This window comes from Pygocentrus nattereri, chromosome 2 (genome assembly GCF_015220715.1).
Source record: "Pygocentrus nattereri isolate fPygNat1 chromosome 2, fPygNat1.pri, whole genome shotgun sequence".
Lineage (NCBI taxonomy): Eukaryota > Metazoa > Chordata > Actinopteri > Characiformes > Serrasalmidae > Pygocentrus > Pygocentrus nattereri.
The window spans coordinates 34,801,364-34,818,233 of NC_051212.1; the positions used below are offsets into that span (position 1 = coordinate 34,801,364).

At 40.1% G+C, this 16,870-nt stretch overlaps 1 protein-coding gene across 4 annotated transcripts; it reads right to left on the reverse strand.

Annotated features, from left to right (window-relative positions):
• Window positions 1-8,571: 8,571 nt before the first annotated feature.
• On the reverse strand, window positions 8,572-15,089 carry adcyap1a (adenylate cyclase activating polypeptide 1a). Of its 4 annotated transcripts, XM_017712402.2 has the most exons (7): window positions 14,787-15,087; window positions 14,148-14,240; window positions 12,971-13,099; window positions 12,444-12,548; window positions 11,094-11,228; window positions 10,487-10,607; window positions 8,572-8,760 (listed from the first exon to the last, which is right to left on the reverse strand). In XM_017712402.2, the coding sequence occupies exons 1-7, from the start codon at window positions 15,029-15,031 to the stop codon at window positions 8,752-8,754; spliced, it is 837 nt and encodes a 278-aa protein (XP_017567891.1). In that variant the 5' UTR covers window positions 15,032-15,087; the 3' UTR covers window positions 8,572-8,751. The 4 variants fall into 4 exon arrangements, with proteins under 4 accessions (XP_017567891.1, XP_017567893.1, XP_017567892.1 ...); XM_017712404.2 differs by lacking the exon at window positions 8,572-8,760 and having other exon boundaries at window positions 9,384-10,607; window positions 14,888-15,020; XM_017712403.2 differs by lacking the exon at window positions 8,572-8,760 and having other exon boundaries at window positions 9,385-10,607; window positions 14,791-14,930.
• Between the last annotated feature and the right edge of the window lie 1,781 nt (window positions 15,090-16,870).

Sequence of the window (16,870 nt, forward strand, 5' to 3'; positions counted from 1 at the left end):
GGTTTGGTGGTTGCCAGGAGAACTTGTCTGACTGTATTGTGCCAAGTGTAAAGTTTGGTGGTGGTGTTTGTACCAGTGAAAGGAATTCTTAATGCTTCAGCATAACAAGAGAGTGGAAACAGTTTGGGGACGGCCCCTTCCTGTTCCAACATGACTGCGCACCAGTGCACAAAGCAAAGTCCATAAAGACACGGATGAGCGAGTTTGGTGTGGAAGTTGACTGGCCTGCACAGAGTCCTGACCTCAACCCGATAAAACACCTTTGGGATGGATTAGAGCGCAAGCCAGGCCTTCTTGCCCAACATCAGTGTCTGACCTCACAAATGTGCTTCTGGAAGAATGGTCAGAAATTCCCATAAACACACTCCTAAACCTTGTGGAAAATGTTAGTAAAAAATCTATTTAAAATTAATATAATCATTCAGGTTTACTTTCAATTAATTTCACTTTTTGTATAAGAAACAAGAAAGCTTATTTTTGTCATTATAAATTTAGGTTAATAGGAATAACTCACGGATGTGAGTTATTCCCTCTTATTTATTTTAAGATCTAAGTGTGTACAATGACATTTTCAAAGTGTCATCACCTTCATGGAAAATAGTTCACCGCACTAAGAAAAATCTTTGAAACCCATGGCCTTGAGTGGCTGATTGCCTTAACAGGCTCAATATCAATAGGAGGAGTCATGGGCTGGAGGTTAAGGAACCAGCCCTGTGACCGGAAGGTCCCAGGTTCAGTCCCTGGAGCCCCCATCTGCTTCCCGGGCACTGTATAAATCGTGTACACATTTAAATCAATAAATTCAGTGCCTCTCTCAGTCTGAATGTGTAAGTTACAACTTGTTTACAAGATTAGCTTATGAACTCATAAGTCATGACATGATGTTTCTGATTAGATGTGGGGTGTGTGTGTGTGTGTGTGTGTGTGTGTCACACCCTCTTTTGAGTCACTCTGTCACACAGAATGCAATTCTAACATTATAGAGAGATCACCTCTATGATAAAGGAAAACAGAACGCTGCTTATTTAGGTCCAGTGCTTAGTATGCATGAGGTGTTAATATAACATAAGCCAAGAAATGTAATTGAACTACCATTAGAGCTTTTTGGACATAAGGAACCCTTTTTGGACAGAAGGTGCAAAAGTGGTGCCATAATTTACACCCCCTCCCCATTTGGCATTGTGCATTTTGATCCTAGGTTTGTGTGTAGCTGCAATGGCCATGAAAACCCATTTCATGAAGACAAAGCTACTGCTGCTCCGAGGTGCTTCCATTTCACAATAATAGCACTTAGAGTTGACTGGGGCAGATCTAGCAGGACAGAAATTTCAGCTCTGAGCTCATCAGCGTGACCCATTCTACTGCCGGTGTTTGTCTATTGAGACTGTAAGGCTATGTGCTTAGTTTTGTCTACCTGTTAGTAATAGGTGTAGCTGAAACACCTGAACTCAACAATAAAGAGGTATGTCCCAATACTTTTGCCTCTTTAGTGAATGTATACATATATATAGAATATGCATACAATGTTAATTAATACATACAATATAAACAGAATGTTGCAAGGGCAATGAATGTAGTGGATTACAGCTGAAATGAAAAACTCCGTAATCAGATCTAAACATAAGCACCTAACACATCAATAAACCTCATGACACTTTGAAGTCTTTTATCATCCTCGATTGATCCAACAAACAGAATGTGGGGCTTTTAGGACAGACGGCTGACCATCTTCATTATATCATCACACACACACACACACACACACACACACACACACACACACACACACACACACACACACACACACACACACACACACACACACTCATTAAGAGCCCTAGCTACAGGCATTAAACATTTAGGCTCTCATTTAGCTGGTGATTAGACAGAAGAGGTGAGAAACAGCCAGAAGAGAGAGAACAAATGATATTGTTGTGCTCCTTTCTTCTCTCTTTTAAATTAAAAATTAAATGTCTTAGTTGGATTGAAGTAGTGACCTATGCTCTGTCTCTCTCTCTCTCTCTCTCTCTCTCTGGTCACGGCTTCTCTCAGAGCTCACCACTGTCAGACTGTTCCACACTGCTGCCCACACATCTACACAACTTACTTTGTTTCAAAAAATGGACAGAAGGTGCTTTTGCAATTCTCTTATTTAATTTGGATATTTCAATGCTAAAGAGGGAGCAGTTAAAGCAGCCAAACTGATTAAAGAAGTCAAATCTGTTGTTATGAATTATGCAGTAGTCTTGTACTTTCTGTTTCCGTCCACACTTCACCCTCTTATGCAATTTTCTACATCCTTATCCTTATAGAGCTGATTGTTTAGCAATGACATGCAAAATGCAACAGTGAAAAATGATGGACTTCTTTGAGTTATAGGAGTGACGAATGGAAGGTTGAGAGGGTAAATTACTTGAAATAAAATATGAAATAAAATTTCTTTTATGACCTCATTATAAACTTTACGTAGCCTTTATGACTCATTATGACAATGATAACTGGAAAATTACCAAACGGATACAGCCATATGCAAATGTTTAGGTACCCCTGGTTATATGACATATTTTGTTGATTTGTCGAAGTGAAAAAATGTTAATACATCCTCTACAGAGAACACAATTCCAAACATTTTAATGCACGATTACAGTTTGTTTGCTGAATTTAACATATTGGAAAAAATAAATGAAGGATCTTATTGTAAAGCGCTTTATAGAACACTTTCATTTTTCTCATGATATAGGTTGTTGGGAGTGAGCCTTACACATAAGAAATATCCTATACTATATACTATATACTATACCACCTTTATTAGACAAATCAGCTGTGATTCTTTTCATAAACTGTTTATATCCAAAATTGTTACAAAGGGAAATGGATCTATTTGGAATTAAACTTCCTCAAATAACAATTGTTCAACAAAATTTGCAGAAAAATGCCATATTTAAGTGTTTTCCTTGTAGAAGCTGTGTTACGTTAGGCTTGCTAAATAATCAACAAATTGTAATATGACATGGGGTGTTCAAACTTTTGCATACAAAACATTGAAAACAATTGAATGTAAATGGACAAGAGGTCAGTTGTAAATGCGCAGTAATGTAAACAAAAATGTAAAGCAGTCAACTTTCAAGTTACTAAGAGATGTCTGATTATTAATAAATACTGTTTTCCAATCAGCATTACCTGTGCAATTTATCAATTTATATGTATATATAAAGTCTGGCAGCTGAATGGCTTGTAGCCTCAGGAATCCAATGCTTTTATCCAAATGCACACACACACACATGAGTTTACCCACATACACTGTATGCCCAAATGTGTGTAGACACCTACTCATCCAGTGTTTCTTCTAAAATCAAGGGTATTAATAGTGAATTTGTCCTACCTTTGCTGCAGTAACAGCTTATACTCTTCTGGACAGGTTTTATACTAGATATTGGAACATTGCTGCAAGCATTGGATTGACAAGTGCATTCCTGAGGTCAGTTACTGATGTTGGCTGATCAGTTCTGGATCACAAGCATCACTGTAGTTCATTCCAAAGGTACTGGTTGGTGTTCCATCACTCCAGAGAATGCAGTTCCACTGTTCCATAGCTCAGTGCTGGGGACTTTATACTCTTCTAGCCATAGCATTGAGCATTGTGACCTTACCCTAATGTGCAGCTGCTCATTCTATTGACAGTCCTTTTCTTTGTGTGTGCACAAGTGCCAGTGCCAGTAATAGATGGTCATAAAAGCAGCTGAATTCACTTAAAAGAATGGATGTCTCAAAACAGACTAATAGACTACAAGCTAATCTATATAACCCCTTAACCCATTCAAATTCAAGACTTATTCCATACTAAGGCTTATAATTCAGTAATTATAGTGACTTCAATGCAAACTGGTGGAGCTATTCTTACATTATAGGTGTGTAATAACACTCATCTGTGAGCTATGCCCTGTTATGGGGTTACCCCCTTAACTCCTTAAATGGCCAGGTCATGCTGCTGGCTTCCATTTCTCACTATTATAACTCAGTAAGATAACTTCTTCCCATAAATGCTGAATAATAAACCCTAGGACATGAACAATCTGGGATATAAAGAGGTTAAAGTGTTTTATTTTTTAATTATTAATCTTGACCTTATTAATCTTTGGAATTATTAACTACATAATTCAGTTTACTACTACTGCTGAATAAGTTACATAGTAATAGTAACTTAAACTAGCATTAAATGCACACATTCCTACACACAATCTTTCAGTCATGCACAATAAACTGTAGAAAGGCACCTAGCATAGATGTGGCCATATTCTCCAATTTCACTGGAGCTGCAGTAGGATCTCATGAACTAAAGCCTTGGGCAGTGTTCCAAATCCTTGGAGAGTCCATGCACTATGAAAAGAGTAGGTGTTGATCAGTACACCTGCTATATTTCACCAAAGACTGTTGTTGTACCCCTCAGGGGGTAGCAGAGCAAAGGTGCCCCCTATGGCTGGGACTCACCTAATGTGTACGCAGACCACACCGGACTGCTGTCTTATTGGGTCCTTCTCTGCCCTGTTGTTGTGCACTGTGCAGAATACCAACCAACTATGAGTCTGCATTCAGTCGGCACAGTCCAGTACTTAGCATTCTCTTCTGAACAGCCTGAAGCACTGGGAAAACGTTTCAAAATATATAAATAAACGTTAAAAGAGAATATCATTAAACTTGCCTTTTTTTCATTTTTCAAAATACCAGACGCACGGCAGGCCTTGACATGACTGAACAAAAAGAAAGCATTCTTACATAGCCTATGACCATGAAACACACCATGGGCTGCGTTAAAATTAATGACTCTTCACACAGCCTCTTTAGAAATTCTCTGTTTGTATCTTCACATGCTAATCATTTAAGATTGCATGGTATTTTCATGACTTGCATGAAATATATACATAACAATGCAGCACTTGTATTATTGTATTCGTCCAATGAAAATGAACTGATTTCAATGTGAAAAGTATTTTTGTTTGCTACATCGATTCTATTGAACTTGAGCTGATTATTTTGGATGGTAACATATACAAGGAAGTACAAACAATCACGTCTTTCTTAATTAACAAAGCACAGCATCAAGAAAGCATAAAACACGTTTAAGATAAGTAAAGGAAGGTAACATTCAGGGATACCACTCACTCCTAAGTTGTAGCTCAAAGCACCTGGACACTCTGTCAATTTACAAACAACCCATAACCAGATGTAGTTGTGCAAAATGTGGACATGCTTGTATGAAATTTAAGAAAAATTCAAATATTTAAAATGTTAGAAATCATAATAAATCACATTGTCAAATGTTGAGTGCAAAATAAAAGCTTCCAGAGTGGAATTAAAACAAATCCATAAATACAACAAGAAAAAAGCAAACTACCAATTTGTATCTGTGCTTGTATCTGTTCAGAATGCATTACAATGCATCACTAATGTAGCCTATTCAGTTCAATATAGCCTACATAACACAAAATCACTTATAGTGTAGTTATAGTATAGTTATAGAACTTAAAGAGAGTAGTTGTTACCATTTTACAGTTCTTTAAAAGTGCCTGCTTTTCCGTTGAAGTTCTAAGAACAGTTGCTTCCACTTCGCAGGTGTGATGTTGTTTCATTTTGTACAGCATATGAAGCATATAAAATAAAAGATGTGATACGTGATTAAAATTATGTGGTACACATACGCTGCTGCTGGTTTGCTAGACTATCATTACGCATTAACTTTGCAGGAACATCGTTCCTCCGCCATCGCATGAGTACTCCATGTTTAATGCAGTGTTGGCTCATAAATATTCACTAAAAAAAGCATCCCATTAGTGCAACAGACCAATCTACAAACTTTGATAACTGTTAAATTAATTTTAAAGTCAAATGCTCCTACGCTGAGAAAATGTTGTAACAAAGAGGAAAAATACATTTAACTGAAATACAGATATTGTGTTGGTGTGTATTCATGTGCAACTGACGTATACATTTAAATCAATTAAATTCACAGCACTGTTCTTTTCAGTGTACAAGATGAGTTTACAAAGACGGGTACCATCTTTTTGAAACCCTGTAGTACTACTGATACCACCAGACAGCAGCGCAATATGTCCTTATATGAAGGTGTGTAATCTCAGGGATGTATAGTGTTTCAGGACCATGGACAGCATCCACCCAGTTCAGCAATAAAAAAGATCAACAGGTTGATAATGAGAGATAGTCTTGTTGGGTGTTAGTTCAAATGAAGTAGTGTATGAATTCATCAGTGCTTTATTTTGTTGTTACGTAAGCACACACACACACACACACACACACACACACACACACAACACTGTATTCTGCTTCACTGAGGTGAATACTTCGTGTGCAGTGTGTGGGTTGTTTGTGAGCAACTTGACAGAAGAATGAAATGGAAAGAAGAGTGTAGACATGCACGAAACTTGTCTGACAAACGTTCATCCTGTACTGGCTATTCATGGGTGGAGTTTCATGGCCTGATCAAATCGGGTCATAACCAGATCGTCCATCACTGCCATGCCCGGCGACACTGCATCCTACTGGGACCCGTTGCCTGGTAACGGGGAGGGGAGGTGATTGGGCTTAGAATGTGTGTGTGTGTGTGTGTGTGTGTAGAAAAACAGGTAAACAGAAGCTGTAATAAAGGGCTAAAACACTGTTATGTAATATTTCATTTGCTAGAGTTACACATTAGTGTTCATATGTTTTACCTTAACTTAAACAGGAATTCCACCATTTTTCAAAATGTATGCATAAATCAGTGGTAAAGATGTAAACAAAGTCATTTAAAGTGGTTTGATGAGCAATTATTCATTGTAGAGGAACATGCAGGCTCAGATTTCTTTACAGTGATAGTGATTGGAACCAGGGGTTACACAAATATAGCCATTCTATTTGCTATCCAAAACCAGCCTCCTATTCTTTGGGGACTACTTTGCTTCATCAAACCCTGAATGTACCTCTCCACAATGAATTTAAATTATTTAAAATGTTATTTAGGCAAAAACTTTCTCAAAACTATTTAAAAACAGGCATCAGGGAGCTTTTAGAGGCATTAACCTTTCGGATGTCTGGCTCCTGTCACCAGAGGGAATTATTCTGATTCTTCTCTCTCTAACTCCTCTAGACTCTAACTCCTCTGTTTTCTCAAGAATGGAGCATCTCAAGACCAAATCCACTCCGAATGACTTTTCTTCTTCTTAGCTATTTCATTATATGGATGCCATGCAAAAAATCCCCTTTAAATGCATTGAACATTTCATTCTGAGGTTCTAAAGTTTCTGAAACACTTAACACCAGTGTGAAGATGGTGTGAATACAAGCTTGAATAGAGGTGTTTGTGTAGGGGGGTGTATATGTAAGTATGTGGGTGTTTGTAAAGGTCAGTGTTTTCTCCCCTACTGTGCTGCAGTGATGTAGGGGTTATTAACTCTGATCCACCCTGACGGACACTAAAAGGTTCCCCTGAACTCCTAGAGTCTCCGCACTGCATAACACACCTGAGGGAGTCATAGCTCAGTGGGTGACAATACCTCTCACACCTCTCTCTCTCACACATACACACACACACACACACACACACACCTGCACTTTTCAAGGCTTGTGTGATGAGCCCGGAACCGGACCCAGTTTTCCAAAAGCATCTTAAACTGGTAGAGAGAGTATTCACCATGATTCTCATTCTACCATTTAAAAATGATCTTTGTGCTCAGCGGCTTTGGGAAACCCAACCCAGCCAGTCCTGCTGCTTTTCAACAATATTTCTAGCAGAAGTGTGATACATATAAATTTTAATTGAACCTACTCAGATTTGTGGGCCAACCCCATGAATCCAGCTTTGTCATATGCTTGCCATCCTAAGTTTGTCTGTGGATTCTTGCTGGGTAAACATGCATCTTAGTCGGCTTCATTCAGCTTTGATGGCCATTCTCTACAGTGAAGATTCACATTTATATTTCCACTCCTTTACACTGCTGCCCTCATGTTGTTTGGTGTTTGTGAGTGTTGTATTGTTTATTTCTAAGAAGAAGGTGTGAAAATACACATTCCACTTGCATTGCTCTTTAATTTAACTACACCAAATTACAATATGGTTGTATTTCATGATGTAGTCAGTGAATCAACACTTCATTTCTTTACATAATGATCCACTATGTTACTGGAATGAGAGAAAAATGTGGGTGTGGTGTTATTTTTCTCAGTTGTTTTCTTTAAAATTTGTTACATCTCTATAGTAAGTTTCAAAGATTAGACAAACTTGTATTGTTTACAAAAATTTATTCATACAAATCTTACAACACCTTATTTTTTTGACATTTATATTGGTGACCTCTGTTGTGGTTCCCATATGTGGTATTATAACCTACTACTCATCTACACAAGAAATAGATTTGTTTTTTTTTTTTTTAAGATTCATCTAAAGTAAGGCTTCAGGCGCTATCAGACTTTACACACAGCATGAATTTCAGGGTCGGGAGGGTTCTATGATTTCTACTGCTAGCAACAACACACTACGTATAGTGTAGCTAAAACAAACAACAGGAAATGGTGCAGGAAGTCAAACAAAATAGGGTGGGGCCAAGTGGCAACTAAACAAAAGTCATGTGATCCAATGAAATGGGAGGAGTGTGAGCAGGTGATGTGCAGCATTGGAGGGCCACTAACATGCCATCTGAGATTGGTGGCCATTTTTAAAGTCGAAGCAAAGGCACCCGAGCTGCAAGCTGCCCTCCTGCGTCACAAAGCCTGCAGGAGAACGCATAATTAAACACAGATTGATTTCACACTCACACACTCTTCCTTACACTCTCTCCTACTCTCTCAAACACACACACACACACACACACATTCACAGTCTTACACACCCTAGTGAGATCTAAAGCGCTGCAGTTTTGGCTGGGTGTGCTTCAGCCAGTCAGTTATATGTTATTTTGTATCTTTGCTGAAAAATTTTAACTCGCTCTATCTTGTAATAGTTCATCATATGCTTGCACCATGAGAAAATGCATTATGTGTACATTTCATAACAAATAAACTAAGATAAATGGCCCAAAATTACATCATCATCACTACATTAAATTTAACTATGTTTTTCCTTCTCCTATTTCTGATCACTTCCTTTCACAACATTTCTCGAATATTTAATTCCTCATTTCTTCTATAAATCAACATATACATAAGTAAGGGGGACTGAAACATGCTAGCACTGCCTGCGTAAGCAATTATGACTGCAGTCAACCCCTGTAATGACCTCCTACAGCTATGAAAGCCTAATTAGGGCCATCAGCATTGGTAACTAGGGAGACATGACAAGAGAGAGGTACCCACCCTCCCAGATCCCAAACCATATAGTTGTATGCAAAAGTTTGAACGCTCCTGGTCAAATTATATTTTGTTGAGTCTAAGTGATTAAAAATGTCATTAAAAATTATAGTGTATTTAAATCCATTTCAAAGCACCATTTTCTCAGTGTAGAAGACACACATACAAAATTAGACATTGTACAAAACGTGTATCATGTTTTGACTTTAAAATTAGTTTAACAGTTATCAAAGTTTGCAGGTCTGTTGCACTAATCATAATATAATAAAAAAACACATTTTAAATATATTCAAATATTAAACTTTGTGTGTTCACTGAGAAAATCAGCATAATATAAGTTGACGGGGTGCCTATACTTTTGCATACTACTGTATCTCTCCACAACATCAACATGACAGACACAAAGAGAGGCGAGCAGATACGTGACGTTAACAAGAGCAGATTTCACGGCCAGTTTGGTCAGGAATGAAGGACTTTAATCTGGAAATCTAAAAATATACCCAGCGTGTCTTTGCAACAGGAGAGAGAAATCTGAGTTTCTATGATTTACACAGTAGAATCCCTTGATTTAATTTCCTACAAACAAAGATTCTTCAGAAACAAAAAACATTTACACACACACACACATCGTCACACATACTGCCCACCACCAGAAGAGCTGAACTGTACTATTCTAGTCAATGGATTAAATACATTCACAGGCTAAGACCCTCACACTTTTGAATAGAGAGATGAGAAGAACAGCTTGGAAGGATGATAGATAAGGTGCCTAGGCATGCTTTTACAGGGAGAGGAGAAAGACTGGGCGGAGGCTCAAACAGAGGCATGTCTTGCAGACCTCTAAATACATTACAAGTGCGTTCTTCAAGGCGCATCACCTCTTATTTTGATTGTCCATGACAAAGAACCCACGTTTGGATTCATGTTTGGAGATAAGTCTGCCCAAAATGAGAAGGTTCCATGATGTGAAAGTCAATGCGTTTGTCAAAGAGGGTTGTGAGCAGGTGAGGAAGGAGAGGAGTTTGGCTCGTGAAATTTAAGCGATAGATGACAGGGGAGGGAAACTTCACGGGAGAGAGAGGGGAGGAAGTGAGAGACACCCCCTCTGAAAAAGGAAAGGGCTAAATGGTACCGGAGCCACAGAACTCACCGGGAGATCGGGAGGGAACTGCCACAGCAGGTTCCACTTAAATGCCTCAAACTCATCCCCATCCGGGAGCGCATCAATGTCTATGTCTTGTAGAATTTGGTGCAAATCTAAGTCTTCAGGGCTGTTGTAAATAAAAAACACTACACTCTTAATTTCAATGTTCCAAAATAATGAAGAAAGGTAACATTCAATGCAATGATTGTCTTTAAGACAATTTATTTACGCATACTCATATTAGATATATGTAAAAGACAAGGTATCAGCAGCACACCGTTCAAGTGCACAATCACTTTCTTAATGTCTAAAAATAAATAAGTAAATATATATAGACTATGTTTTGGTCAGACTGAACGATTGGTCCACAAAGTTAGATCTGTGCATTCTCAAGTGCTTCAGTACAAAAGAAAAACAGTATTATTATCAAAATATTCATTTTAATGTCTTCACTTCATACATAAATACATGTTTAAAGAACACAGGCGCGATCAACTCATCATCTCCACATCCTGGCGGACTGTACATACAAGGGCATCAGCAGGTTTGTATTTTTCGAAAGCACTACAAATAGGCGAGTCGTCGTCCTTTGCTTCTAAATCTCTGTCTATACCTTTTGCCGAGGACTGCGGCCAGATACTTCTTCACGGCCATTTGCTTCCGATAGCGACTGTAGCTGTCTGTGAAGACCCCGTCTGAGTGGCGCTTGGAGAGCGGCTCCGTGCTGTCCTCCATCGCACTCCCTCCTCTGCGTGCGAAGAGCGAAAGGAGAGAGAGGAGGGAGAGAGAGAAGCAGAGAGCGCCCAGTGTGAAGGACTCTGCGTACAAAGGGCTCAGAGCAGCTTAAAAGACAAGCCCAGTGTTTTCTATCAAAATCTTATTAAGGTCATTGTTTTCCACAACCTTGCCAGAATTCCCTGTTAAGAAACTGACCACTGCGTTGTCTAAATGGGCTTAAATAAAGTCCAATGACACAATCGGTGATGCTTACAACAACCTTGATAAATCTCTTTGTAAAAAATAGGAAGCTCACAATACAGTAACCATGTCTGCAAACCATGTCATGCTTTTCCACAAATCTATTCTATTCATTACATCTACACTCTTTAAAAAAATGGTTCTTCAATGGCTCTTTAGTAAAGATGGTGGTCCTGTATGGAATCTACTTTTTATGGTTTACTTTTTAAAAAGTAGCAAAAGGGTTCTATTGTTACAAGCTGCACATTGTAACAGTAGAGAACCATTTTAGGTGCTACACATAACCCTTTTCAAAGAGGTTCAGTATAAAACCATATACAACACATTCTCTATCAATCTGAAAAATCATTTCACCATGCAAAGAACCCTTTAGTTAGGCAAATGGTTCTTTGAGTGTTCATGGTTCTCTACAGAACCACTAAAGAACCCTTGAAGAGCCACCTGTTTTAAGAGTGTATGCTAGAAGAGGAACTTGGCTTCTACAGTGCTTCTGTTATTCAACATGTTCTATATAAGCTCAGAACACACAAAGACATGTGTGACTGTACTCCAGGTTTCCCATTTCTTACAGGATTTTCCTTCATATTTGGGGTTTTTCGAGGGCCTGTCTGCCCATTTGGACTTTGTTTAAGCCCTGTGAGAAGCATTCACTTCCTCAGTACCATTCCATCAGAGAGGTTATACATGATAAGAAATGGCAGTAAACAATCAATTTAATAAGGTCTTGTTGAAAAAGACCAAACTTGTCCTCGAAGTTGTTTTAATTTCTTGTTTATCCTGCCTGTCTAAACTTCAGGGCAATTGATGTGGAAATTAAATGCACTCATCCTCAGAACGTAGAGCTATTCTTAAAGAGACACAATTTTCAATAAAAAGAAAACACACTGAAACAGGAATCCCATCTTGCCGTGGAAAATCATATACATGATATCATTACGCAGTAAGAAAGAGAACATAAGTACAGAGAAGGAAGAGAGATGCTTACCCTACACGTTTGGCCATGAGAGAATGCAGGTATTTCCGGGCTGATATCTGACCCAGCACTTTCCTGTAGGCTTTATTAAACATCCCGTCTGCATGCCTTTCCGTTCTAGAACCAAAACGCAAGACACACACATGGTCAAACAGCAGGACAGGACACAGTGCACCAAAATAAAGCTGAGCTCAGCGTCAAACGTCTCCCGAGCCTGAGCCCCGCGTTATGGAACATACTAGATAAACTCTGATGGGCCAAGATAAGAGTTTAAATGAACCGAGTTTAACTACTCTATTCTTAACTTCTCCCTTTTCCTTAATCTTTTCCCGTTTACCAAGTCTCACATCAATGCTTTGCTTTATTTCTCAATCGTTTTGTATTTATCCAATTTATCTCAATCCCGTCTGTGTTAAGGATGGGCCAGTCTTATCAGTGTCTTTTGCATGTTTAACCAGCCTCAAGAAACAGTGCTGATCACAGAACATACACACGTGTAATATGAATATGGACAAACACAGACAGACAGCAGGCTTCACCTTTGCTCTGAAGGATAATATAACGTGTAGGCATCGTCCCCGGCTGATGGACTGCTCAGAGCAATCTGGTCACTGTCGAAAGCCAAATCTGCTACTGAATCTCCCTCTTCATAGCCTGCATTGTCCAGCCTGCAGCACAGAGCGACAGCGTCACACCTAACTGAGCTTTTTACATTTCATTTTACATCTTTTACATCATTTTTTACCTAAACAAGTACTCACCATATAGAATTAACCTGAACTGCACACACCTGCTGTCTCTCAGCACTAAATGAAATAGATGCTGTCTGAAAAGTCAAGCTATATCTGACTATCAAAAAAGAGATTTACGTATAAAGTATTATTAATAAGAATAATATTGTAAAATGACAGAACTCGGTATACTGTTGATAAATAAATGTTTACAAGTTTCCTTAAATAGAAGGTCTTAAAAGAGGTACATTACAAAAATAATAACAAAAAATATAATAATAATAATAAACTTACTGGTTGTTGAAATACGTTATAAAGATAATTTGAGGTCTATTGGTGCTGCACTGTTTTACTTTTTCATTCTCACTTTAATTACTAAATTTTCTGCACGCAAGTACAAAGAAAACACCTGATCTGAGAGAGAGACGGAGCGAGAGAGCGAGAGAGAGAGAGAGAGAGAGAGAGAGAGAGAGAGAGAGAGAGAATAAAAATAACACTTTTTGAGGATTTCACGGAACACTGACTGATCGATTACAAAACAACCTTCATCGAAATCTGTTCGAGTCAGGTCCGTCTGACTTCACACACGGACACCTGAGCGAAGCCCGGGCGCTGCGCTCTTCTTCCCTTTCCGACCCAAAATCAACTGCACGGCGAAATCGTTTTCATGCCGTTCTAGGAGCGCGAACACGCTCGTTTGGACGCTAAAGCACTCCTCTCGCTGTGGTTTCTTCCCGTGCTACACTAAGTCCAACCCTCAGCGACCAAAATCGATAAGCTCGACTTTTACTGTTTATCCTTCTAAACTAAAAGCTACCGTCTTTAGAGAGACATGTTTCCTCATGAGGACCAGTTACGTGTCCCCTCGGTGTCACAGTGCTCATCCTTTACTGTCCTTATCCTGGACGTGTCGTCCCAACGACGGGCTGAATACACGCGCGCGCACACACACAAGGTGCGAGTCCCTTTGAGCGCGCGCTCTTACCTGGCGCTCGGATAGCCGAGCGGAGAGCACGCGCCGCAGTGCACGAGGAGCCCGTAGATGAGGAAGGCCAGAGCCCTGCTGCTCCACATTGTTCTGTGAGAGAGAAAAACAGTGACAAAGCGACGGTTAGAGCGCGCTCCTGCAAACAACAACAAAACTTACCAAAAAATAAAACATAAAAAACACCAGCATTTCACTGAACGGACATCAGACCGCAGCATTCACCGCAAACTGTCAATTCAACCGGAGCGCAAAAAACAGGACGTTATTTTTTTTTTTTTTTTTTTTGCTTAATCAACGCTCCATTCGATGTTTATGGGGCTGAAACGTTCTGCCTGTGAAGTGCCGTTAAAACGTTAAAAGAACGTTGCAGTTCAAATTTTTGAATTTTCAAACAACACCAACGTTCCAACGGTCAACGGTCACCAACGGCTGGAACGCCCTGAAGTGTAAACTGTCGCTCAACAGTTACAGTTCAGCATTTCAACATTACGAGCTCAACCCCCAAACACAGCCAGTGATTAAGCTATCAAAGCACCACAGACGAGTTTATATGACCGAACTATGGTGTCAAATCTTTTCCTCAGTCTGCTCAAGGTGCTCTGTGTCTGCGTCCTCCGCCCTGTGAGGCTGACATACCTACAGCAGCTAGAGGAGCTGGATGTCCGCGAGCCTCCGACTGGAAGGATGAGATAAAATCTCTCTTTCTCTGTCTGTCCTCTCTGTCTCTGTCTTCTCACCTTCCTCCCTCCTGTTTGTTCTCCTCTTTCTCTAAAACTTCTCGGAGACTCGGCTCGACTCTGCTGCGCCCTCTGTGCGAAAAGTTTCCGTCCGCCAAAGGAGAGAGTGCTCTGTTCGGTTCTCTCAGACCTCCGCGCGGTCATTGGTCTCCATCTCTCACTCTGGGCGGCGGTGCGGCCAGTTTTATCCCTCCATGGCGAGCCAGAGCCTCCCTTTTTTACCCCCGCTGCCCCTCCCCACCCACTCTACCCCACCGCGTTAAGGGACGTTATCGACGTCACTGACCTCCGAGATGCCTTCGCTTTTCTCCCACCTGCATTCCGACAGGCCACGCCTCTCGTGCGCTGTGATTGGCTGCAGTGTTCCGCCTCTGGCGCTAATAGTAGATACACGGTCAATTACCGGCTGCTCGTTAGGCTAAACTAATAGCCAATCCTCGCGCATGTGGGCGTGGCTTACACGGGAACGGGTGGAGGAAAAACAACGCCAGATCGACGTTGTCTCGCTCGTCACGGACCAACTGAAGTCGTAAAACTCTCTTGGGATTTTCATGTAGGGGAAAAAAGGTGCTCGGACCAGCGCAGGTGAATGCTAATATATGCCAAATGACTCATACTGGACTTAACAACACCCTCCACTCCTCTGAAGAGGTGAGGGCCGAGCCTGAACTTTAAACCAGCTAGAATGAGTCTGAATCTGCTCCTTATACTCTCCTGACATTAAGTCATAGTGGACAGTGTGTCATATGGTCATTTGGGGTAAAAGTCAAAAGCAGTTCTTACTTGGTTAAGCACTGGCCAGTCTCTCATTCAGCTTCTAGTATGTATGTGTATATATATGTATATATATATATATATATATATATATATATATACATAGCAAATATTTGATTATTTAGAAAGAATACATTGGTGAGCATCACCTGAAACTTACACACTTAAGAAGATGGTTCTTCAAGGGTTCCTTAGTAAAGGGAACGGTTCTGTTTAGAACCATGAGAACCATTCCATGTTTAGAGGGTTCTTTGCATGGTGAAACGGTTCTTCAGATTGATGAAGAATGTGTTGTGTATGGCTCTACACAGAACCTTTTTGAAAATGGTTCCGCTATTGTCACGATGTCAAGCCGACCAATAGAAGAACCCTTTTTGGTGCTGTAGAAAACCATATACAACACATTCTCCATCAGTCTGAAGAACCATGTCACCACGCAAAGAACCATTCAAGTTTGACATAAGCATGCTTCTAAACTTTACCAAAGAACCCCTGAGGAACCATCTTTTTGAGAGTGTAGAGTGAGGCAGCCCGAGAGACTCGGTATGATGGTGCTCCCTGTGTGAAACATGTCATGAAGTAATGGCACCCATGTTGATGTTTCCCCAGTGAGTCCTCTGATTGGAAGGTCACTGTGCTGTAGTGAATATGAGAGACTCGGCCCGACTAAGTTAGTTCGCTCTGTGGCAGAAAGTGGAAAAGCAAACTCTGTGTTTGTATTTTTAGCTCTCAGTTCCCGGAGGATTCACATTCACGATTCCGTTGGAGCTTCGCTCGGACTGAATCACCTGCTCTGACGTCACGTGACGTATGTGCCAGAGCTGGTTGCTTTTGCTGAAACACGGGCTTTTCGTAAAGAATTTTAAGGATGGAGTGAATGAATGAGTGGAAAAAGTGATCGCTCAGGGTCCTTCCATACGGACGCCTCACACCACTGAACAGCGCGCGCCATCAAGCGTTTCAGGTTAATAACTGCACTGATTAATACGTTTCCGGTTTATTAGGCCAGCTGGGTTGGAACTAATTGCATTTGCCCGGTTACACGTGCTTAAGTAACATGTTGATAGAGTTATTATTCAGAGAGCAATTTAAATGGTATTCTTGTATTTATTCTTGTATAATGATCTTTTTTCTCAATTCCACTCAATTCCACACAAAATGTAAAAAATGCAGCGTTTAACTTTGAAAGCAGGTAACTGAGTAACTTGA

Coding starts and splice junctions, on each gene's coding strand:
- adcyap1a (XM_017712401.2), bottom strand. CDS start 15,031: ATGACCGCGCGGAGGTCTGAGAGAACCGAACAGAGCACTCTCTCCTTT. Junction 11,229..12,443: donor CTCATGGCCAAACGTGTAGG/GTAAGCATCTCT, acceptor CTTCGCACGCAG/AGGAGGGAGTGCGATGGAGG. Junction 10,608..11,093: donor GCCGCAGTCCTCGGCAAAAG/GTATAGACAGAG, acceptor TATTTACAACAG/CCCTGAAGACTTAGATTTGC.